Consider the following 26,271-nt stretch of genomic DNA (forward strand, 5'->3'; position numbering starts at 1 on the left):
TCTCCAAATTTACTCTGTTAATGTTATAAACCCACCTCTTCTTATTAGCAAATAAATACATGGCTGCAGAACTATACTTTAAATGAGACAGTGCTGTGTTCTATTCCAGATTATTATTTGAAATACCATCCCTTGCAGTGCATTTACCCTTGTGTATGTACAACTAGTATTGTTTTTATAATGGAGCAGTGATTCAAGTATTTTCTGGTTCATTCCAACAAATTAACACAGAGAGACTACAAATACAAGGTAACCAATAGTTTTAGAGAAGAAAAAGACTGTACTGATCTGTGTTTAATTTGCTGATTTCTGGAGAAGAGAGAAATCTTTTGAATCTACAAACAAATGAGGCCATCTGAAAAGTATGAAGGGAAGGATAAGATTTAAAAGCTAATGCATTTAAAAGACCAAAACAAACTAACTAAAAATTATAATCAATGCTATCTCCACAACCCATAACAGCGGTAAAACTGCTCTCTTCCAAGATCCAACTACATCCACTAGATCATTGGTATGCAGCAATTTAAACCATTCAATCCAAGATGAAAAATTTCCTAATTTTAAAAAAAGGGAACTAAATTAATACGCTGAAATAATACATAAAACTTCTTGCAAAGCAAGGAGCACTGCATCAGACTTGGCACTCCACATTCTAGGTCACACTTGCAGGAAACAGGCAAGAAGGTAAGGGAAATCAATTTGGAGTGAAAAGCCTCCATGCACGTGCCAAAATGCCGTCTTAGGATGCAGCTGTGTAACCCATCTAATCCAGCGTAACATGGCTAACCCAGAGAGGCTGAGCCCACTCCCTCCCAGCTCCATCCTGCTGCAGGGCACTTCCAAAGCCACCCAGCTGCTTGGGTGGCTCGGGCAGCCTGAGGTGCACACACGCCAAATCAGTTCTCCAGCACCTGACATAAGTGTCTATTGCCATGTCTGTGCCACCAACCCTGATGCAATCTCTGCCAAAGGGGCAGGTGGCAAACAGAAATGGAAACTTCCTAAAATGGGCACAGCTGGCCCGGCCAGAGCTTGCTAGCCATCTTGTAGTGAAAGGAGGGCCTTCCTTGAGAGATGGACAAGTTCCATGATTTTAATTATCACTCTTTTGCTTTTCCCTGAGAGGACAAAACCCCAAAGAGAGAAGAGAAGGGAACCCTAGCCTAACCTTTCTTTAGAAAGGACCAGCCATGAGATAGGTATCATTATTGCAGAAAAGAGCACAAGAGGAAGGGCAATGTAATTAAACACCTAGTGATGCACCACAGCCTTTGAGTCATCCTGTAATCCAGGTATACAGGCCCAGCCCTGGCAGCCCTTTGCTGGCAGCTCACCCCCAGCATCCTACCAGACACAGACAACTCATTTGGAGATGCATCTGCCGATAAATCTGGCAAAGCTGCTCCCTGTTGAAAGGGCAGCACAGGCATGGTGGACTCCCTGAAGGAAAAACAAACACTGGAGGCCAGTAAGACAGATCACTGGGGCACTTAAGTAGCAGAGCAACAAGCCCACACGAGGGTTTATGTATTTGTTTAACCCCTACACTAGAACAATCAGCACCATTTGGGCTGATTAGCCTTAAATAAATAAAATGTCACTGCTTCCTACAATGGATGAAAAACAAAAATGCTACATGAACTTGTACTCAACTTTTCAGAACAACCAGAACAAACTCCAGCTCTCCTGACACTGTGCTAGTAGCCATCCTTTCTTTAAAAGCTGTAACCTCTCATCTTTATTAATCAGGGACCAGTTCCAAGTATCCACAGCATGAGCTTCAAATTTCAGTTTAAGAGTTAACTTGCATAAAGAAGCCAATACTTGTTCTGTCAGTCCTTGCTCACTCTTGGGAAAAAGGAAGCAACTCAGACATGTTGCATAACTGCTCATCGGCACCGTCAGAGAGCTCGAGCAGTAATTGGAAAACTAATATCACTGCTTCAAATAGGTGCAAAAATACACAATGCAAGGCCCATTAAAAGGATAGATGAGGAGACAGACATTCAGCTCCTCTCACCGTCAGGGCCTCTTCAGAATAATTTAATGCAGGATCCAAAGAAAACGTCCTCCCACGTGTATTGATGCTAATTCGCAGAATTAAAAAGCACACCTAAGAATGCTGAAGCAAAGAAATGAGTTCACTGTCAAATCAGCTTCCAGTTTGGGCAAATTAACTTGGTACTATGCTTCATTCATAGGCCCTAACATACACCAAGTATGTCATTTTGGTCAAGTGGTTTGTAAATCAGGCACTCCTGCTATCCACAGATACACAGGTGTTTTCCAAACAGCTGTTTCAGCTCCTCTTTAGCTATTGCATCAGCCAAGACAAGTACATTTAAGACAGTTTTCTAAAAGGTTCATGCTGCTGTTTTAAAAAAGTAAACCATAATCAGAAAACAAATGTATGCTTGAATATGCACACACAAAATTTGTGCTAGCAAATTAAAAAGAGTTCACCTATGTGGTCAACTTCACAGCATCATGGAAGACGACTTGTGTCTACTTGGAGTAGAAGAGTAAAAAGCCTCTATCAAATACAAAGGAAAATATAGATCAGCTATGCAGCTGGTTAAATAGAAAGGGAAAAACATTAAAATCTGGTATGACCTGATAGTTCTCTTACTCTTAAAGCCATCAGCAATTAAATAGAGGAAAACAAAATAAACATATTTTTCAGATTGGATGTTGTCTCCATCGGTCCCCCTCCCCATACATGTGTACACTGGAGGAAGAAAATATACAAGGATACACAGATTTATTTTCACACTTCTTTGGTACTAAAGGAGCAGAAGCCTTTGTCAAGAATTTCTTACAATTTTCTTCACGTTACTGCAAGAAGTAATCCATTTGTCACGTACACTTAGCAACCCCTTGCAGATTACTAATATAAAATTGTAGTAAACATTATTTCAGTGAAAGATAACATGCTTCGCTGCATAAAATCTTACACAGTATGTAACAGAGTATGTTAGGTTAGTCACAGAATTTAACACTGCTGTAACTATATTTATGTTTGCTTTCCAATGAGAACAACATGACAACATACAGCATCTGTCCCAGAACTGTACACAACAATGACATTTCATATTATAAAAAAGTCTTCTCTTTCAAGGTACTAAATAAACAAAAGACACTTAAAAAAAAATTGAGTCTCATCTTCAGAAAAATGCTCTAATAAATTACAACCTAAAATTAGACTTTTCAAATGACAACACTTGCCAAGGTCTCCTTTTTATACATTCACAGAGCACCAGAATTTTATTGAAATAGTAAAAGTGGCCACACTGTTTGGAGTCTGCATGTTTGGGCTGCACTCCAGCCTTTGCCAGAGCACCTGAGATCCCAAGCTTATCAGTGGGTCCTTGCCTGCTCCTGCTCAGACCTGGTCCCAGCCTGGGGTGCCTGCACCTCCCTGACCCTCTCCCAGGACTCTGTACCTCGAGTCTTCCTCCTGAAAAGTTATGGCCATGCTAAATTAGTAGCCAAACTGCCTTTTCCAAACACTAATGAATCTTATCAGTAGAAAAACAAAATAGTGGAGTATGGCTTTGAAACAACAAATACATATCCCAAACCTCACTTACCTAAGTGACTCAGACTACTGCGATGGAGATCTGGGTGAAACCCTACCTTCTTCATACTCTCTCAACAGCTTTTCCAAAACAAGAGCCCAAACTCTGTCAGAAAGAATTTTTTTAACTGTTCATAACCCTTTGGCTCACTGATCCACACAACTGCCAGACAAAACATGTTTTGTAACTTGGCTGGAGCTCTGAGCAGACTTTTAACAGCTAAAAGCTCAGGAATTGTCTATTAACCACCCTTGAGAGGCCTCCAGAAAGTATTTTATTTCAGGCTATTGTTTTGCTACCAGCTTTCCCAACAGCCTGTTGTTACCACAGCACATTCACAGCATAAACACCTCAATAGGTAACTGAATGACACAATACAAGGTAAGCAAACTCCCCTGCCGAATGAAAAGGGCATTTTCTTATTTAATTACAGAGCAGTTGTCCATCAACAAGTGCATTTAAAGACCCAGCTCCAGAGTCTGCTTCATCAGAGAGCAGCCTTGTGTAAATACACCAGGAATACACAAATACCCCTACACACTGGTGCCCTGAACAACTGTAGATAAATAATATGATGGTAATCTACCTGATGAAGAGCAAAGATACAAAACTGCAGTTTTCATGGCTGGTTAATGAGATAAGCCTCAATCCAAGGCAATAGCCTCTACCGAATAGAAAAAACCTGCATTTCCAGCTTATTTTAACTACCTACATTTTTTTCCTGAGAGAGATAAACAGCATATTTTTTGTGTTATCTAAGATGCTAAGCATACATGAAACAAACACGGCAGCTAATTCTATTACTATTCATTCCTGCAAAGGAGTTAGACATTCAGTAGTAAACATTCACCCAGGTAAATGAAATAGTTAAGGAAGAAGTTCAGGAATTAATTCTACTCTGCTCTCTAGGCAGCTGTCAGACTGCAATGATGAGCAATTTATCTTCCATCTACAACACTATCAGCAGACAAGCAGAGTCACTGGGGAAGTCAGCTGCAGTCCACACCCTTCACGATATAAAATCCATGCCTCTGAAAAAGGAGACACAGGGAACTTAGCCATTTGCACAGCTAGCTGCCCCATGAACTGTGAAACGCTTGCACTTCGGTGCTTTTCCTTGTCTGGTGCCTGCTGCCTGAGCAAAGAAGAGGTGCCCCCTGAGGGAGCAGTACCAAAGACACGCCAACCATCCGCTCTTCCACCCCTGACTTGGAATCAGCTGTGCAAATCCCCACACCATTGCATCTCGATGTTACCACAACTTCAGAAATCCCACACATGGAAGCTTAGGAAGCTGAAATGCCCCACTTACCTCTGGTCTTGAGGGTGCCACAGAGAGGCAGTCACACGTGTGCAGCCAGAATACTTATCCCAGAGCATAAAATTCCCTCCCACACAGGAAGAAACAACTTCGGACCTGCAAGCAGGCAGCTTGAATCGATGGCTACTGCTGCCAACTGTGTGCAGGCACCAGTGTTTCACCTGGAAGAGCAGGTGAGAACTAGATTTCTCGTCCAGATCCACAGCTACTGCACTACAGGAAGTGCTGACACCTCCTTCCTTCCTACCAGGGATTTTGCAAAACACCTGTAATTTCATGAGGCTCAGTTTTCATCAGGTGAGCTTGCAGCGATGGCAAGGGGCTTTTATTTTACTTTAAATGCAATAAGTCAAAATCCACACGGACGCAAATTTGATGGCACAGATGCTGAACTAGTCTGATGGAGAGGCTGGGCACCCCACACAACTGTAGGACACAGCACTGGCGACCTGGCTGACCAGGCAGGTGGAAGTAACAGTGGCCTGCACATTTTGAAAGTCCTGGTAGGTGTGTGAGGAACAGAAGAGCATGCTGAACCAGGCCAGGCCTTATCAGCTCATTGCACAGTCCCATGACTTACCCACAAAGAGATTAAAACCATCAGCAGTTCTTCTTATCTCTGTAACCTGTATCAAGCTGTGGAAACTAACAGCTCTGTCACCAATGACTCCAGAGGAGGTCAAACGCACCAGCAAAACAAACCTTATGAACGGCTTAGTCATCTTTTATGAGTAAATCCATGACATCAAACCAGAGTCCATCCCCACAGATAGCTAAGGGTGACTGAACTCCTTCCGTTGTCCACAAAATCACGGTTACCCATTTACCTTTAGAAGCACTACTGACTACTGCTTAGAAGCACTACTGCTTTTCAGCTGTGACTCACTGCCCAAAACATATAAGAAATTGTTTTGTACCCTCAGGAACAACAAAACACTTCTAGCTGGTGGCCACAAGTCATGCATTTGAAGTTTTGTCTGACTTGAGGTATCTGCTAAAACTGAAAACTTCAGGAATGGGCTTGTTCAAAGTTGTTTGCCTTGGGTCACATAAGTATTAACTTCCCAAATTTCATCAGCAACAATTAAATTTGCTAAGCAGAGATATTAAATAATGTGCCTCTATGAACTATCAAACGTTATCATCAGAACAGTTCATCTCTACTTTTTGCCACTGTGCATTACAAAACACAAAACTTATCTCAAAACCTTGAGAACATTCCAAAAAACAGGGCAGCAATAAAATCTCCTTTCTACAAAGAGAAGTGTTCCAGGCAGCACCATCTCTCCTTTCTGGATGTGCTTCTGATGTTCTTACATCAAATACACATTTCAATGTTTTCATACATTCATTTTTGCAGAACTGTCATGATTCCTCTCTCAGTTCTATGGGGAAACTTTTACACAGCGGATGAGATTTGCAATGCCAAATGTGATCAGGGGTATCATGCACACACGCACAAAAAAAAAAAAAAAAAAAAAAAAACCACAACAAAAAACCAACAACAACAACAAAAAAAACCACCACCAGAAAATAAAATAACAAAGCAGTTATTTTCTACTTGATGTTTTCTGCCTTTGATTAGCGTCCATCCAACATTAGAGGTGCTGCTATCCATTCTTATTGTCTCTTATAAAAAAAAAAAAGTAATTTTTTAATAAACATATTACCCTAAAAATTCATTAAGCCCATTAATGATTGTAGGGGTTTTCAGTAACACCACTTGGAATAATTCTGTGCTGAATTCCTACAGTCATTTCTCTCTCCACAAAACTAACTTGTCATAAAGACAGAACCGTTAATAAACAGGTGTTCATTGATAAGAACTAGCTTGTGATTTTACACAGAGCTCTTTTCTTCTGAGTCCAAAAGGGCTCTTGCCCACTCTGGGAAACCCCTTCTGGCAAGGGAAATGTCACACTGGTGCAGCAAGAGACCTTGCTGAATTATGAGTTTATAACTACCATTACTGATACCATCCTGATTTCCCTTCCTTGCCATGCTCCAGAGAAGTGGCTTTGGTTACCAACACAGTGTACAAGTGGAGGAGCTGACCCCCTTCCATATGGGGCTGAGCAGCAAGTAGGACAAGAAGAAAGCCAATAGTAAGAACTGCAGAGAAATAGCTGCACCACATAGTATAAGATGGAAGACAGGAAAAAGAGAAAAGCACAAATGAACCCCAGCAACATCAAAAAAAGAGCCACCAACCAAACCAAATGAAACACTAATTGAAGTTTGCTCTGTAACTCATGGAAGGTAGTTGTGTATTATACAGCAAAACCATTTTTCATACAGAGAACTGTCACCAGCTGTTTTATCTGCTCAGACTCTGCTCACAAAGCAGTTCTAGCCGTGTGTAGCCAAGTAGCAGCATTTCCTATTTCTAGATTTATGTGTTCATGCTTTCCAATTCTTATATTCAGTCAGAGAGCCCCACTGGCCTTCCTCCAGCAAATCTGTAGCTACCAGGAACCTGGTTTATTGAGGATTTTTTTTTTTTTTTATTGTGAACACATTTAATTTAGAAAGAAAATCATTTAGTTCCATCAGCGTTGAAAAAACCTGCGCATGTGGAAAAGCAACAGCTGCAGGTATGAAGCTGAGCAAAACCAGCCTGCAATGCTCTCCAAAACAAATATCTATCTCATGCTAAACAAGCAGGGCAGACATAACTGATGCTGTGAAAACAAACCATTATTTTTGTGAATGATCCACCAGCAATAGCTTAACCAGATTCAGTAACTGTTTAGCCAGAAATCTGGTCAGCTTTCTGCCATTCCCTTCCCGGAGACAATTGCTCAGGAGCATGCACACATGAGCACTTGTGCACACAGTTACTCTCAAATGCTGTCCCTCCATAGCAGGTCACAGAGCCTCCTTAATTGCATCCTCCACACAAACCACACTTGATTTTCCTTCTCTGGCCCCCATTAATGACTGCACTTAGTTATCCCTCTTTACCAAGATGCAAGTTCAAGCATGTATCAGACCAGGCTGCAAGAGCTTCCTAAACTGCTGGGAGAGGTGGGGAGTCAGCGTACAAAGGTCCTGTGTAACAACCTGTTCTGTCTCAGAGCACATGGAGAACAAAGAAACTCACTTCAAGCACACTCCAAATGCAGATATCCAAAATATCCTCCTTTTTGTCATTTTGACTGGGATTAAGATGTACTTTTATGTCTTCTGGACATATAAATATGAATGCAGTGCTTTGAATTATAGCAAACAGGATCAAAAAGATACACTGTAAAATACTCTTGGTGCTGTCTTGTAAGTATGAAACAGCAAAACCTAAGAAGCCTCATATTTTCATAACCAGGTAAAAACAAGCACTGAGTTCATATTTCAGAACAAACATGAAGTTAGCTCTTGTACAAAACATCACCTTCCACTGTTTGTGCTCTATTCTCATCTTCCTTGGAGGAATCTTTTCACTTACTCAAAGCAATGAAACCTCTGATGGCTGCACATACCCTAATGCAGCTCTTGCTTTCCAGTAAACAAGGTACACTCAAGAAGGCGAAGTCTTCCCAGAGGCTTTCACATGAGCCATGTCTTCTTCCACAGAACACTACCTCTCTCAGCAGCAAGGGTTGCCCAAGCAGCTCAGTGCTTCTCTCTGTGGATATGGATGCTGTGGATGCACTGTGAAAACATTCGGAAGCTGAACTCTCCTCACTTGCCTGCAACCCAGCAGATTTACCTGGAAGCTGCTGCCTGCTGTCAGCAGCACCAGCATGATTTTTCTTTTTCAAAAGAGAACTTTACACCTGGCTCCACAAGGTGGTAGTTTGGATAATGTCATCACAAAAAGTAGGGCCTACTGTCAATATGCTAAGGCTGTTAGCCAGTTCATTTTGAACAGGGCCAGCATGGTGCTGAACATCTTAGTCATTCGCACTCTGAAGATGTAGCTTGGGCACACCATCACAAAAAGCAGCACTTACTATCAGTGTTAACAACTCTAACTATTTTGTAGGGAAAACAGCACTATTTTGCAGGGGATCTTATCCATCCTTGGTGTGGAATGCTGTCCAGCTGTGCCAGTGCTCAAGAGGAGTTGAAATCCAGCAGCATGCACTTAACCTGAGTCCCCCCAGAAGACCTTAAGCCGTTATTCCCTCCCACAGATCACACTTGCAGAGGAGTTATGCTGGCAGGTTGGGAAGCCAGCAGCTGAGGGACAAAGAGAGGGAAGGCTGACCAATAGAACTTGTTGGCTGTGGCTTGTAGTTAGAATTGCAAGCTGGACTTGGCATGGGTGCAGAAGCACAGAGCTTCTCCTCTGAAGCATTTCACACTGCACACACGAGTATGCAGGTTGCTGTCTCCACAGAAAAATTCCTACAGCAGGAACACAGTGTGAAGAGATATGGCATTTCATTCCGTAACACATGTGCAGAAATGTTTTTATTGAAGGTCTCCATCATCCTAAAAAAGAAAGTGGAAATGCCAACATCTGACAGCAAAGTAAGGTAGGAGAACAATCCTGTATAAACAACTATAATGAAAAATGTATTTATTCTACAGCTAGGCTATAGGTCTTAAAAAAAGAAAGTACAAATCATATTTTGCTTTTATACTTATACACTAAAAACACTTGGATAACTACAGTTCAGATAAGCAAGTTTCCAAAATAAATTTAGGCAGAAAATGTGTGAAGAAAATTCAAGGCACAGAACATCATGTCCTCTCCTCTATGTCCTCTTTTTGCACCCATCCCATTTAACATCTTCTCTGTACCATGCACAGCTAGCAAAGAAACCCACAAATCCACTGTCCCTCATCTCTGAGAACACTTCCACGTAAACAAAAATTTTTGTATCAAGTTCTTTAGAGTACCAGGCATACAGATGTAAAACATGCAGAATCAATCATAATTTTTTAATTCATATTTTAAGTTTGGCTAGATCAGACCACACCACCAACAGCTACGGCTGGATTGTACACTTCAAATGGCACAGAGAGAAAAATTGTCTTTGCTTTCACAAGGTGTGCAGATTTGCCGCTTACAATGTTCACTCGGGTAAAGAACAAGAAGGTTTCTGGTGCCCCGGAACTGTCCTTTCAACTCAACCACACTTGGTCACAATTCAGCGTCTTCAGGTGCCTTCAGTCTAAAAAGCTGGAAAGACCCCAGATACACATCTTCACTTCTAACCACTCCAAATTTAGCACCTCAGTGAAGTTGCTGTTCCCTCCTTCCCCGTTCCCCACGATAAAGGCAGCACCAAAAGGGAACACACAAAACCCAACCAATCTGGCCTATGAAACATGAGCTACATTCACAGGACAAAAATAGAAAGCTTTCATCTTTCATTATCAGACACTCTACCGCACAGCACAGGAAGCTAAAGCTTCAGGCAACAGTAGGTTTCAAATACTCCTCAAAATGGGAGCGAAGCTTTCCTTTTCTGCTCTGTGAAAGGCTAAAAGAAGTTGGCTTGGCAATGACAAAAAACATTAAGAGTCCAACAAGCCTCTTCAAGAGCAATCCAAGCAGACAGTTTAAGCAATAGCATCACCCTCAGTTCATAAATTTTCCTGTTCAGAAGGACAATCCTTGCCTCCACACTTCTTCTAATTCTCAAATTCCATGTTCTAAAATCTTGAAATAATTTTAGATCTTTAAAAGTTTAAGATTGTAAAATGGGGTTTTTTTGGTAAAGTTTTTAAGATTTAGTTCTAGCCCCCAGAGGGATTCAGGAGAAAAAAAGTATAGAGAAATGCAGTTTCTAGGGACGTGACACTTCTTGAACTCCAAAAACTGTACTAGCTTAAAGCCCTCCTGCTTCCCTCTGTTAACAGCAGCCTGAATGTAATGGGGTTCGTGTCTGCTCCCTAGGGTTTGGGAAGGCCAGATGGAAGGCAAGGAAGGACCCGAGGAAAGCAGAAACACTGTACTGCTCCTCTGTCACGGTGTGTCAGGTTCTTCCAGAAGTCCCCTCAGCCTCCATCTTTACAGTCTCAACAACAGATTATGTAGCCATCTGCTGAGCTTCAGTTTTTAAAAATGTTTTTATTTTAAGAGAACTTGTCACCACGCAAAGTCACAACTCTTCCTCAAATACACTTTTTTTGTGGTGGCTTCATCTTTTTTATCTTATCTATTCTTACCCACTCTGTAATTCCCCAGGAAACCAAAAATGAACAGGTTTCAGTCACCTCACCAGCTGGGAAAATGGTGTTTATGAATCTGAGTGGACTTTAACACTCTGTGAACTAGAAATTACACAAGTAATTCAAATCTGTCTGAGTGAGTCAGCCTGGCTCTCTTCATCATTCACATCTAACCCATTCCCAGCCTTACTACACACATTCAGAGAACATCTTTTGGGGTTTCTCATCTGTTGAGAAATACCACATTTCAATACCCAGATGTGTGGCTTTGCCTCTTTTGTCCTGGCAAAATCCTGAGACATAACAGATAAATTGCTCCCTATTTTGGTTTTTTATTGAAAGAGCTCAGCAGAGCAGCAGTACAAGCACAACTTCCCTTCTGGGAAAAAGGACAAGGTGGCTGGCAAAGTTGCCTGGTGGATGGTACATCACTGAATGGTGGAGTGAGCACTGGGAAGAGGAATTATTGCCACTCCTGCTTAGCATGAACAAGCACATGGAGGAGGAGCAGGAAAAATGTTCCATTAGGGTGACAAGGGAAATGAAGACACAGTTTCATATTTTCCATGGCATTGCTATGCTTGTTTACTTTTAAACAATGAAATGAAAATTTCACTTAGGCATCCCACAACACTTGTGCAGAGCATCCAACATCAAGATGCCCTACAGCCCACTTTCAATAGTCTCAAAATGGAATTCACTTTCTTACTTTACAGCCTGGGAAATTCAAGATGCCTGTAAGGCAAAGAACATGAAAAGAGTAGGAAAATTCAAAGAGCTTAATCCATTCAAAACTAGAAAAACCTCAATAATCACCATCAGTGGATTCTTAAAGAACTGACAAATGAAATTGCAGGACTAGGTGCAAGGGCTTTAATAAAACTATTAAGTATAGGCTGGTATATAATCTGAAAATATTCAATAAACACAGTAACTAGATTTGAAAAAATACATTACAGAGAAAGTGTAAAGCAAAGCTAAGTCATCCAGGCAGCTACTGCTCACAAAAAACACCTCAGCAGAAACACAGGGCATTGGAACAAATTGTAAAGGGAGGTGTCACTAAAGAAAGTCTAAAGGAAGGCAGAATAAGACACAATATCAGCTTGCCAACATCAATGAGAAAAATCACATCAAACCAACATGACTTTATTTCTCAGTGTTGTAGCTCTTTTTCTAAATGAGGGAAATACTATAAGCTTCAGGTAAAAGAAATGCTAGCTTTAACACAGCTGAGTACCCTAAAACAGGCACCAGTGTTGTTGAGCAAGTTGGAGGTGGAAATGAATGATTTTAATATGGGTAGGAAATTTGTTATGAGAGACAAAATGAGGGCTAGATAGAAACCAGACATGAGTCAATATTTCACCTAAGACACCAATACAAAAATCCTCAGCATTAAGTCTAAAGGCCTCACCAGCAAATGGTTGAGGGGAGAGGCAGCTCCTCCTGTGACAGCTCACCAGAAAAAGCTCAGTGTATTTGTGTCCTGAGGGGACTGTAAATGTCTATTTTACTGATTCAGTAAGTCATGAAAAAGACAAGAACTACTTAAATTTTCAATTATTTTAACTGGGACTAGAACCAAGTATGGTTAAACTACCGACAACATGTGTCAGAAATTGGAACACTTCTGACCACCAGGAAAGAAAGACATAGGATGGGTGCAATAAAGGCAAGAACCTTACAGATAGAGTTTAGTTAACATATGAGCACTGTATTATGATGTGATATGCCTATAACAGCAGGAACTACAGCCAATGAACCAGTTCTCTCTTGCAACTGATGAATATTTTTAAGAGATTTTGATGCAGATGCTCTTTCCTCTTCCACAAGAGCTTATTCAAACATATAGCAAAACTTGTCAGAAGACTTTAAGCCTGCACTGACTTTCCAGTTAAATATGCCTACAGTGTGACAACACCAGAAGAGCTTCATTTTTGGGGATGGGAAGTAGAGTTGCATTGTTTGTTTGTTTCAAATTAGGTTACATTTCCTTGTTCAGATCAAGTCTCGAAGGCATCGAGAATATCTGCAGTAACAAGTCCTGGGACTGGGTTCAGGGCAGCAACATCCAGCACATCCTCTCCTCAAAGTGGCAGAGGATAAAGGGGATGTAGTACGAGTCTAGTTAATGCATTATACAGCTGAAATGCAACAACCTCACTGAGGAAAAGAGAGGTCTAATAAGAATTAGAAAAAGTGAATTTTAATAATGGCACTGTAAGATCTTGATTTTCATGTAAGATATACCATACATCTAAATTCTACTTCAATGCCCAGATTTCTTACTCCCCACAGACTAGCCTTTCCTATTACTATTTGTCTTTGGTGAAAGTCTGGTGGAATTTTTATTAAATTCTTGTGCAGTCCTACTAGACACCTGGGACTCTGAAGGTCTGTAGGTGTAGCTAGACCAGCTCTATGCAGGTAGGTCCAGCAGCACATTCAGTTCTCACCGACTACCTATACAGAATTCATGTCAGATATACATTTAAAGTAAAATTCTATATCCCAATTCAGTTATAGAAGAACATTCCCACTAATGCATCTCATTAGGAAGCTGGAGAATGGTAGGTGCAATAGTAGGAAAAAGATGGAACATGAGTCTTGAAAAAATGGCTAGCAAAAAACACCCACCCACATGCACAGATTCAGAACAGCATGATATGTAAGGTGGACAGAAATAGCTGCCAAGGATGATGTGAGCATCATCCTTGTAATAGAATATAATCAACAACAACAACAAAAACCCCAGAACAGTTGCTCAATTTATAAAAAACAGAGTCAAAATATCCTTAAAATGAGTCAGTAAACCTGATCTTATTTATTCCAGTAAATTGGAGTAACAGGAACAATAACATTCCCAAACAGGAAGTTATTGTTTACTTTATATAAACACTAAGCCCAGAAATCTACATTGAAATAAAATGCACTTTAAAGTGAGCAATTTTTATTTATTTATTCATTACCAGTATTTAAAACAAAAACCCACCACATTTTTAGATTTTCTTGTTGCAGAAAAAAATGCTGCCAGAAAGTATAGTATAATTAAATTAATATCTACAAATCCATAATAGTTCACATCTCCTAAAAATAGTTCACATTCACTCACAGAGGAAGTAAAATGGCAAGATGGTAAAGAAGCAGAAATCAAGTTCATGTAGTAAGCACAAGCAGATTTCAATTTCCTATCAGTCCATCTCTTATTAGTTCTGCTAAAGAAACATTATCTTGGAGTTTCAAACAGCACACAAGTGCCAGATATAAATTCTTCAGCATTCACAGAAATACCACAAATTTAGCCATAAAGATACATACTGCACCTCCCTAAAGCCTGCTGCACTAATTGCAATCTAGAGTTTAAACCATTTTTGGCTGCATTAGGGATCTCACAGAGAAATCTGTTCTTTCCAAAGTCTATGACTTGCAGCACACCCCAAAAACCAAAGACAGCAAAGAAACTTGGTTGCCATTCCTTGAATTTACTATACACACACTATTCTGTCAAGAAGCTTGTAATTTTTGGCATTCCTTTACTTACTCCCATGTTCTTCAACTGAATGATTAGGGAGCAAGCTACAAACAGGCTGTACCCTCTAACAGATCAGAGCCTGATGGAGACATACAAAACCTCAATTTGTTCAGGACCTTGCCAGTAAATCCAAACAAGTCCCTATACTTCAGAGAATCCTGATAGTCCTTCCTTATTTTGTCTATTTTACAGCTTTGGGAAGGACAGTGCCTTGGGCAATGTGTAGCTGTGCCTGGATGGCATGAACTGCAGCATACAGAAGAACATGAACTAGCTGATAAAGCAGCCCAGCTGTTTTATGAACTGTTATGAAGCTACTGTTCACAGCTTCACCTCCTCCTTTCTGTACTATAGTTTCCAGTATTCAAGCCAGCAAGGCTTTGGCTTACCCAAGAATCCCTAGCCATTGCAGTTAACACTGTGGAAAACTGCTTTTGGATTTCTAGACCTCATTATAATAAAAAAAACCAGAAGAACAGATCACACTGAAAACGTGGTTTTTTCAAACCAGGACAGAACACAGCTTAGTCAAATGTCCTGCTCTTATCTACCCAGGAAACACTCAAGCAGTGTACATGTGCTTTGCCGATTCCACCCAGCAATTCCAGCAGCTGCCTCAGTTTATGGCCCTGCCTCACCTGCTTTGAGGGACCAGCAGCAGGCCCTACTCGAGATCAAAGGACAATACAGCACAAGCCCATGGGGCGGTCTCCATGAAACCAGACACTTCCACAGACAAAACTCCTTCAACGTGTCAGCACTAACACACGTCAGAGATCATAGATCATACACGATGGGAAGAATTGCTCTTATCAGTATGGGAAGAAGTTTAACAGGCAGTTTGGACATGTTTAGTATATTTGTTTGAAATTTCTTTTCCTTAATTCAACTTCAGATTTTTAAAGGCAGTCCAAACATGTATCTGTCTTGAAATCCTTATTCAGGGGATATACAACTTATAGAAGAACATGAATATAGTGTGCATATGGAATCTGATTAAAAAGCAGAAACATTTGTTTTAGAACCATATTACTTAATATCCCATGGTTTTGGCTGATGTATTATTCAACTGAAACACTGAGACACTTTGGAGAAATGCTGATTTTGATGAAGGCTCAAAGCACCTCCCATATTCATAAAGAAGCCATTTCACAAATGGCATCATATTCCTTAACATGTTTATCCTGAAGAGCATTCAAGTCCTAATTAGGAACAGAGCCACACTCTGCTAAAACTGAGAAAAAGTATATTTAGACATCATCTATCCCCAGTGATCTTGCAGGAAGACATGTAGCATATGGCACATGAGAAAATCAGGAAAGGGGAGGGGGCAGAAGACAGAAAGAGACCGACTGTTAAAAATACTTCATATGAGCACTTTCGTGAAAAAAACAAGTTTAAAAATGGAAAAAACCACAAACAAATACCATCAAAACACTTTATCAAAAGCTCAGCATTTCAGAGAAAGATGTTGGATGTGTAGGCATTTTAAACTAAAATGACATTGACATTTCTATGTCAATTGCTTTGCCCTCTATCTTTGTATTCACAAGAGTAGACACGTCTTAGCTCTATTAAGTACCTTAAACTATTAATTATTTTCTTCAAATTTAACACTATTATTGAAATTCAACATTTCAACACCCCCCCACCTCCCCCACTGGTATTTCAGAATTCTCATTCTATGAATATTTCCCAAAAGACCACTTTGGTTTGTTGGGTTGTTTTGGGGGTTTTGTTTAATTTCAGATAGGAAAACACTAATTTCCTGTTGCAATGCTAGAAATTCCAAAAACACAAAACATGAACAAACTGCTCCAAGCTAAGGATTCCTACTGCAAGCTAGTGACCTTTCAGAGGTAACTGAGAATTTCCATGAGCTCACTTCAGGCAGAATTGTGAAGGGATGTTAACCTACCTTTCACTATTTTGCTGCCAAGTCTCATAACATCCAGTGGTTTTCATAAATCCCACATCCTGATGTTAGTATCAGAGTTATATAATAACCCATTTTATTCTGAACACAGACTTCAGTCTTGCAAGAAAACCTTGGCTATATTACCATAGCTCGTTCTAAAAGCTATAAAATTGGAACACAAAACCAAGCCACTGCTTTAATAACAACCACAAACATCACAAACTTTTCATCTCCTAACCCAGAAAAAGGTCAAGTGGAAAAACAGAATTCAGAAGGTGCTGCTGCACAGGTTTGAAATCTTCTCTTTGGTGAGAGAAAGAAGGCTCCTAGCACAGTTTCCCATACTCTGTCTAAGGTCATGCCCAAAAAGCAGGCAAAATGCATTGGTTTTGTAATGTGCTGTCCTATCACTTGATTGTAACAGCCCTTGGCAGGCTGTTTTAGAGCATGATGGCCCTGTACAGAAACACTCAGGCAATGCTGAGCCATCCAAGCAGCACACAAAAGCGTTTAGTGCAGGTCATGGAAGTTGCCTCCTGGCCTGCTGCAGAGCCCATGGCAGGTGACTAAGTCAGCTTCCCAAGGAGTAAGTTGATCCACACAGAATTCTTATGTCCCGTAATTCATGCTGGAAACAACTTGGCCAAGTCTTGAGATTGGGTTATCCCATTGCATCACCCCTCAGCCTTGGTGTATGCAAAGCAGGGGGAAGGTGGATGAGGAGTCCAGCAGTGGAGAAGCAGCAAGGAGGCTCCCTGACACAAGTGCCAGCACAGCTGCAGCAAGTACAGCTGTGGAGAGCCTTTACCCCTATTAGGGACACTGGCCAGGATTAACACCTGGTCTGACTCAAGTTGCAGAGCCCCATCAATGAACGTGGACTGGTCACAAGCTCTCTGTGAGGCTAGAAACCAAAACCATCAGCTTTTGGCACCTAGTCACCACCTGTCATCTGCTATCTGTGGTGAAGGAAGCTGTTAAAATGAACGTGGTAGTGGCCTCCATAAATTTCTCCACATAAACTGCAAACCACGTGCAGCTACCAAGGAAGTAAACACAGAACTGAAGCCAAGCACACGCTCGGTGACACACAGTCAGGCTGTAAAGGTGAGGGGGCTGCTCTGCAACTGCAGAGAGCAGCAGCAAGGGCCAGGCACATGGGCAGCCCCCTCATCAAGTGCAGCAACAGGATGAGCAAGGAGCCACCACCATGTCCTGACAGCAGATGACCCCTGAGGTGCTTCTGCCTCCCACTCCGTCCCAGTGGGGCAGATATGACTTCATTTACATACTACTTTTTGACTGAAGTTATCTTAGATTTTCTAAGAGTTGGTTATAACAGCATTTCAGTTAACAAGCCTGCAGTGGCCCTGGTGGCAGGGTAGCAGCCAGGTCTGCTTCAATCCCAAAAATTATGGGGCACACGACTTCAGGTAATGGATGTCCTCCCCACACACCTCTGTGTATTCCAAGCAGCCACTGCCAGATGAGGAGCCACCACCACAAGGAAACACCAGCTGAGCACACATGTGGCCACTGTGGGGACATCTTCATCAACAGATGTTATTCAATCACAGAAGAATCACTTCCATGAGGGAAAAAATTGAAGACTCAGGTGAACAAGCAGCAGAAGTTATTTCTGAACTTGCTCTCACTTTTTTGGCCTTCCCTTGCCTGTTTGACAGGTCTTTTAGATATGTGCAATGACCACTTGGAACCTGCCAGCCTGGATGCCCACCCTCCCCTTGTTGTTTATCTACATCTCACTACAGCAACTCATTCAGCAAGCTGTTACACTAAGCATAAAAACAAGCAAATTATACAGTAGATAAAATGCCAAGCTCATCTTGCACTGCCAGCTCCATTTGGGGGGAAAAAAAAAGTGATGAAGTCTGCATGCATATAATCACAATAATTAGACACTTGTAACCAGCTGAACATCAGCATGCGTGCTGAAATTAAAATTGCCCAGTTTGAAAAACTAAGCGGGCAGGATCTGTGCAGTCCTATCTTGTAGAAGAGGGAGGAAGGTGTTTTTTTGGCTAGTTCAGCTCCTTCTCAATGAAAACGCTACAACATTTACCATTTATCACTCACTAGAGAAGGACTGTTGAGTTTGTTGTACATTAACATGCTCATCATAAATAATTTTTGAGTTGAGGAATTTAAAACTTGGCTGTGGGTGGCCAGATCTACATTTGAACAATCTAATAGCGCTGAGAAGTTTTGGTTTGAGTTAACATTTTATTCCCCTGCTAGCATTAAAAATACCTCATTTTTTAGCCCAGTGTCAGTGATAGTCTTTTTTAAATACATATTATGTAGCTACTCACTGAGAAAGCCACTTCACAAAAGTCTTTGTGAGTCTAAATGAAAGCTCTACTAATTCCTTAGTGTTTGTTTTAAGAGTTCTCAGAATTAGTAGGTCAACAAATGTGTAAATCCAGCATAGAATCAATCTTCAATATTGGTACTTGTCACATTAGATAATCCCTTTAAAACCAGCCTGCTCATCCTGGAGACAATATTGCTAACTTCAAACATCAAAGTTACTCCCAATCAAGGGATTCAATAAAGTTCAAAACTGTCAACCCACGCTTTTCAAATTTTCCATCTTTTATTGTATTTTCAAACTGCATATCTTAATTTTCCCTTTTACCCACTAAAGCAATGACTCAATTTTAAGAATATTGCCTACGTACTGCAAAGACAAAATAGTAGACAAAAATTTGTTCTGTTTAGGACAAGACAGCCACTAATTTTCTGTGGACATGTCAGCCAAGTTTTCCTGCAGTGGGAACTAGAAGTAAGGCTAAGAGTAATCTCTATTCATGTTTTTTTCATTTAAAAAAAATCCTTTTCCACTTTTTGTTTTGGTACATTATTTTTTTCCATCTCACATTATCACAATGTCTCAACTCTACATATTTTTAAACCCCATTTTAATGGCTACAAATGTAATTAATTTTACAAAACCTTTAGGGTGCCCACATCTCCATTCACTAAGATTTTTCAAGATATCAGTTTGAAATAATTTATTTCCTACTGAATTCTGTAATAGCAAATCAGCAAAAGGCGCTGAATAATGAGAAGAGATTATGGGGATTTAATTTTATTTTGGAGTTGTATATTTCACATTGTCATAATTCACTGGGTAAACAAAGAACATATTAAATCTTCGTGAAGGAGACTGAAAAGATCCAAGGATTCTGTTGCATGAGTAGCACTGGGTTTAAAAGTAATAAGATATGACTGGAATTACTCTAGTAGTTCTTGCTCAACTGTAATCAACTCAAGTGCATAATTGGTATAAAAAGAAACAAAAACCTACCATGAGAATAAGGGAATCACAACATTTTTAGAATGTAATTATTGCCTTGTTTGATGAAGCAAAATGAAAATAATAACTCATTATTACCCCTGATAGGTATTAATCATTTTATCCTCTGATGACTTTTCTCCATACTCGTATAAAGTTCAGCATTGATAAGACAGAGATAGAACAAGAAACATGTTATTAGATCATTCTGAGATATGTTTGGGGCATGACAATGTGGCTTCCTCCAAATGTTTACCATTTAAATTTCTTTTAAAAAGGGGAGAATTTTCCTAAGGTATTTTAGAGAAGCTTCTCCCATAGCCAAAATTTTATTCTCAAGAAATTCTCAATACAGATCTTTCTTCAGATACTGCTTTGTATTCTTCTAGAAGTCATTTATTTCATATTTTATTACACTGACTCTATGAGAAATTGCAAACAAGCAGTTTGTGAGACCAGATTCTCTCTTACTGTGTGGAAGGAGTACTTCCATGCACAGAGATGGTAAGTCAAGCTGAAATACTCAAAATACAATTGCAAACAACAATTATTAGGAATTATTTAATAAATCCTGGAAGTCTTCCATTTGCAGAAAATCAAGAAGTAAAGCAAAGAACTGCCTGACTAAGAAACTGGAGTACCTTGCATATTTGCTAACAGACAGGCCTGTGGCTCTTCTTGTTAGGATTCACATAGCACATCTAAAACTTGGCCACCAAAAAAGACATATGCAGGAGATAGGTCTGTTCAGGAGATTCTAACCACCTCACTGAGGGTAAAGGCAGCTGGATTCGAAATTGAAGAGGTTAATATAAAACACCTGTTGACAGTCTTCATCCCTGGTCAGCCAAGAAGTGGGTGAACATGGACGAGTATGTACGTCATGAGCAGTTGCCTTACCAAAGGATGCAAGATCCAATGCCTCAAGCACACGTCATGGCCAGGATAAAGCCAGGACCCACAGTTACCTTTCCCACCCTGCAGCACTTCCCCATCAGGCTGTTATTCCTGCTGCACACATCTATTCTCACCAAGGTTTGTAACGGCTTCCCTTCCTCATACAGCTTGTTTACACAATTAAATATTAACATGTCAGGAAGAAACAGTGCAAAGCCAATGGCTACACACATGCAGCAAACAAAAATTTCATTCTAGTGAAGCAGTTGTGTGACACACAGGCATTTAGGGTACAACACAGCTCCATCAGACCTACTGCTCAGACATCCAGCAAACAGGATAAGGACAGGCATCACAGATGCTCTAAGTTTGTCAACAGCTTCAGTGGCTCTGTGAAACTACTCCAGACACAAATGTTCAAAAGAAACTGTAAAATATCCATCAGTATACCCCAGGCTGGGACAGTTCTTTCTTTCTTTCCTGAGAGTTTCTTTTCCAGGCTTGTCAAAAGGCACCTCAAGCTGTCTGACCCCTGCCAGAGTGTTAAGCTAACAGGCAAAGTCCTCTGGAGTTTGTCTCTTTAGAAGTCAACTGGGGAAATCCCAGGACAACCATTTTTCTCTGGGTTTATGTTATGCCTCGGAAAAAGTTTTGCTGAGGCAAAGCAGTTTAGTGCAACTTCACAGCTCTGAAAACAACCAAAAGCCTCTGAAACAGACAGGGGAAAAAAAAAAAAAAAAAAAAAAAAAAAAAAAAAAAAAAAAAAAAAAAAACCACCACAAAACCAAAACCCCCTCTTATTCTATACTGCTTTTTATCACCATCAACAGCCCAGAATAGAGGAGAACACATTTAAGCAAAATTTAGGCAATGTTTGATGCTTTCTAGCATGGAGGAACCCCATTGTCAGATCATCTGACACACCTTTATTAGCCATTCAAAAGTAACTAAACAGACATGTCCTAACGTTTCTATCACTTCAGAGAACAAATGGTTTCTTTCCAACCTTCTTCCTTGTCTTGGAAAAAATTTGCTCAATAACAGATTATCAATTATTAACTAAGAGTTAAGACTGATAATGTTCAGATAATAACTGCCTAGGAAGAAAAAAATCACCCCAAGCAAATATTACTTACAAAGACATCAAGAATCAGCCTGAAACAATTAATACAGCACAACTAAGTCTCTAGCCACAGAGATTTTTTCAATTAAAAAAAAAAAAAATCAGGAAAAAAAACCCTGTAAATTCTTTAACTCTTGCCTGAAAAGCCCCTTGAACACATAACCCTATGCTGAAATACAGATACTGCTTGAATAGCTGGATTTCAGCATGTGCTAACCTATTTTGCTGAAATAGTGCCCAGCTAACTCATAAAAATTTTATACTGTATTATATAAACAACTGTCTAACATAAAAGTTATGTACTTCACTAGACACCCAGGTTTCCTATGTTTAGACCTAAAAGAGGTACCTGCATTTGTTTAAGAAACATTAGCATACATTGAACTTGCCAGTGATTTACAAAGTCTGCAAGTTATTTGTACCCCATGTGGTCACATACTTTTAGTCTGAGATTTAAGGAAAAGAAACAAGGAGGGACATATAGCACAATGTAAACTTGTTCAGGAACTTTCTCTTATACCAGTATGGAAAACAGTCAAAAACAACCTTCAAAGAAATGGAAGAGGTCAACTAAAGGCCATTTTACCATTGGCAGGAATAACAGGCAGCAGGTCTGAAAACCAAAGAAATGTCTTAAAAGTCCTGTCCAATTTTCTATTCAGCCAGTTCACATGGTTTTCAAGCTCCCATAAATCATTACTCAACACTACTGCTTGCTTAAAAAACCCCAGAAATTAAAAGTTAACCTATGCCATGTGGGAAAGTGTACCATCAGTCAGTGAAAAAACACTTTGATCCAAAGCCACTATTCCCAAGAAAAGCCTGCAACACTTGGCAGAAGTGCAACATTAGACTTACTCTTTGAATGCTGAGCCTGAAAAAGCAGGAATCTTGCCTCAAAAAGGCACTTAAAGAACAGAAAAACAAGCTTAAGAATTATTGATTTAATGAATAATTTCTATTTAAATAAAATACTATTTCAATAAACTCCCAATGTACTTAGCAACATATTTTCTGATTATTTTTAACCTACCAGCATGGTTACTTCATGAGCTCTAACAGCTTGTTACCAAGTGTACAAAACTGTAATATTGGGAGGCAAGCAAGGTGATTTCCACCCAGCCCTGTGCAGCCCGGGAGATTATGTAGCTCTTGCTACTCATCACCTGCTTTAAAAAGAAGTATCTTTGATTATCTCTTTTTGCCCTGCATTTCCAAGGGCTTCCTCCTGGTTTAACTCCTCCCTGTTAAACTCCTCCCTGTAAGACCTCTCTAATAATAAAGTCTAATCCAGAAGACTATGGCCTCTCCACAAAATATGTCCACACAAAGTCAAGCAGTTCACCCCAGGTCAGATGAGTGGCAGGAAAGAAGATACACTATCCAAACCTGAACAAATAAAAGTCAATCATCATCTCTTCTTCGGGATTCAACATGAAGCTTTTCTGGAGGTATGGCCATTCTCAGCAAATGCAGCTGTCACTTAGATGTACTTAAAAGGGCTTATTTTACTATGAGGGATTCAAATGCAACTCATTTGCTCTTATTCCTACAGTGAACAATTTGCTAGGAACTAGAAGCACAGGAGACATTTATAATAAAATCAACTTGACTGAAATTCTACTTGGTGCACTTCTTTTAGTACTCTGGTTATTTGGTTGTGCAATTAAAGACAAACAATATGGCACATTTAAGAAAAACTTACTTTTAAGAATCTAGAATGGCTATACAGGAATACGCAAGAAACATACACTTTCCAAAATAAACTAATTGTAACAATTGTACACTGAAGCTCTTGATAGCCCCTCCCTGTACTTAGCTTTGCACTGTGTATTCTGTACAGGCATTTGCAGTAGGATTTTGCTATTTGTTAGCCTACATCTGCACCCATTTCTCCCTTCAGAACAACATGAAAACAGGGGTCCAGAGTAGAAGAATGTCTATGCCCAGTGCAACATCCAGGAGCTGCAGAAATGAGAAGCCTGCTGTCCCAACAGCTGATCCTTCCCCTGCCACCTCTCCATCTCTCCCTGACACCCCAAAGCCTGCCGGGCTGAAAATGTTCTCAGCCCTACCCTGTTTCACTCTGTTCTTGCAGCTTTCAAATAGGAGACACTGGGTGCTACTGTAAAGAGTATAAAAAAAAACCAATAACAGGAAGCAGGATAGAAAGAAAAAAAAAAAAAGACTTTTTCTCAGTATTGAAGTTTTTTGAACTCAATTCAGTTTTTTGAACTGAATTAAAACATGTAAATCAGGTCTTCACTAAAAGAGCCATCAAAAACTTCTCTAAAATAATTTCTCTTCTAAAAAGGGAAAAGTGCTGTAAGGAACAAAGTCATTCGGGAAATATCATAATTATACAATACTTACCCATATCAGTGGTTTTATTGCCACACATTCAGTAACTTAAACTTACAAGAAATAAACATTTTTAAAAACCTGTTGGACAGCTAACATATGACCTTCCTCCACAGAAAAAACGAAACTGCTAATTCATGAATTCAGCCAAGTCCACAATTGCAATAACAGAGCATCTAATTAATTCAAAAACCAGGCATTTCCCTGCTGACACATCAGCTTTAGGTGGAAGGTGAGGCTGCTGGAAGGCAATGCAAGCCTGTGATCTGCTGTAGATTGACACCTATAACCTGTGTGGCTCTAAGAACTTTGGATAGAAACTTTTATTGCAGATTAAGCATGTTCAGGGTACCTACATTAGAAAGACTACACTTTAAAAGAAGAAAGAGTAAGGGGAAACATCCACAACTGCTGTGGATTCCTTCTGGGCTTTTTTAACTACTGGTGGTAACTAACGTAATTGAAACTAATATCATTTAATTACTAAGCATTATAATCATACAATCATTTACATTAGAAAAAGGCCTTTAAGATCATCCAGTCCAACCATCAACACAGCACTGCCAAGTCCACCACTAAACCAAGTCCCTAAGTGTCATATCCACACCTCTCTTGAAGAACTCCAGGGATCGTGACTCCACCACTTTCCTGGGCAGCCTGTTCCAACACCTGACCAGTTATTCAATGAAGAAAATTTTCCCAATATTCAAATCAAACCTTCCCTGACACAACTTGAGGTAATTTTCTCTTGTCCTATTGCTTGTTACTTGGGAGAAGAAACTGACTCCCATCTTGCCACAACCTCCTTTCAGGTAGTACTAGAGAGTGATGAGCTCCCCGCTAAGCCTTGTCTTCTACAGGATAAACACGCCCAGCTCCTTCAGCTGCTCCTCATCAGACCTGTGCTCCTTCCCCATCTCTGTTGCCCTTCTCTGGACATGCTCCAGAATCACAATGTCCTTCTTGTGTTCAGTTTTGGGTCCCATATGCCACCACAGCATTTGAGGTGTGGGCTCACCAGTGCCAAGTACAGGGCGATGATCACTGACTGCCCCAGTCCTGCAAATTGTGACAGAGACAGTTTGTCAAGGAAGGCTTTGTCAAGAAGGCCTTGTTCTTGGATGTACCAAGAAAAGTGACTGGTCCATTTACAAAATATTCTTTCCTCACAGTGAAGTCAAAACAATCCAATAATGTTTATGAGGAACTTCCTTCATAAATATAATAGAAATTAATAGAAAGGTTTATGTTTTTATCCAAAAGTGGAGGAGAAAAATCACCAGCGTAGTTAATTACAAAAGGAAAAAAGTACTCCAGGGTAACCATGGATTTGGAATGAATGCTATTTCAGAGCCAAGCAATAGGAATTATCTAACATGGATGGACATCAACCACTGCACAAGCCTGACACTTCCAAGAAAACTTGTCTGTTAAGAAAAGCCTTGGATAGGCTCTGAAAACTTAAGCAACAAAATCACTTTCTTTTCTCAGCAAATGGCACATGTTTTCAGAAAGAATAAAGAAACCCAAACCAAATGTGCCCCCAACCACAAACTTTGAACAAAAAAGCCACCAGTATTTAATACAGCATCACTTGTTGACCCCCTAATATATCAATCAATGTTTTATAGAACAATTTTTAAAGCCAATGTTTAGTTGATGAAATGTGGAATAATATTGAAAGGAATAAGATGAATGTGTCTTTACAAACAGATCATGAAAATCTGCTTGTAGATAGGGCCAGGAACTTATAAATAGGGAAGTAACTGAAGAAACTATCAGTTCTAGAAAATGTTACTAAGTGACAGACTGCTCCTCAGCCAAGGCCGTGTAAAATTCCTGAACTTAGAGAAAAAGACCAAAGACTTACTATAATTACAAAAGGGTGTTTTTTTTTTTTTTCCTTTCACTTATATAACAAAAGGGGGGTACATATTAGAGGGGGGCACAGAGTAGGCAATTTGGAAAGTCTGTATCTTCTGAGTACCTCAGCCAATGGGGAAAGGAAGAGGGTGATGCAGCTGGGAACTTAGGATAGAAAGGGGGCTATGTCCCCCAGTAATTTGAGAATTGCCAGGGGAATGACCCATGGCCTC

The 26,271-nt window shown here is 40.1% G+C and overlaps 1 protein-coding gene across 5 annotated transcripts in view; it reads right to left on the reverse strand.

Moving 5' to 3' along the window:
• Positions 1-26,271, reverse strand: part of CARMIL1 (capping protein regulator and myosin 1 linker 1) — a 192,058-nt gene that overhangs the window by 128,077 nt on the left and 37,710 nt on the right. Inside the window, exon 1 of one of the 5 annotated variants that reach the window (XM_083859963.1) lies at positions 5,480-5,527. The exons of 3 other annotated variants lie outside the window; for them this stretch is intronic. In XM_083859963.1, coding sequence (XP_083716089.1) covers positions 5,480-5,500 — 21 coding nt within the window. In that variant the 5' untranslated portion in view covers positions 5,501-5,527. Of the gene's footprint in view, positions 1-3,590; positions 3,748-5,479; positions 5,528-26,271 lie in introns of those variants that run through there. One more of the 5 variants, XM_083859966.1, reaches the window with a different exon arrangement.

Source organism: Zosterops lateralis, assembly GCF_965231275.1.
Source record: "Zosterops lateralis genome assembly, chromosome: 1".
NCBI lineage: Eukaryota > Metazoa > Chordata > Aves > Passeriformes > Zosteropidae > Zosterops > Zosterops lateralis.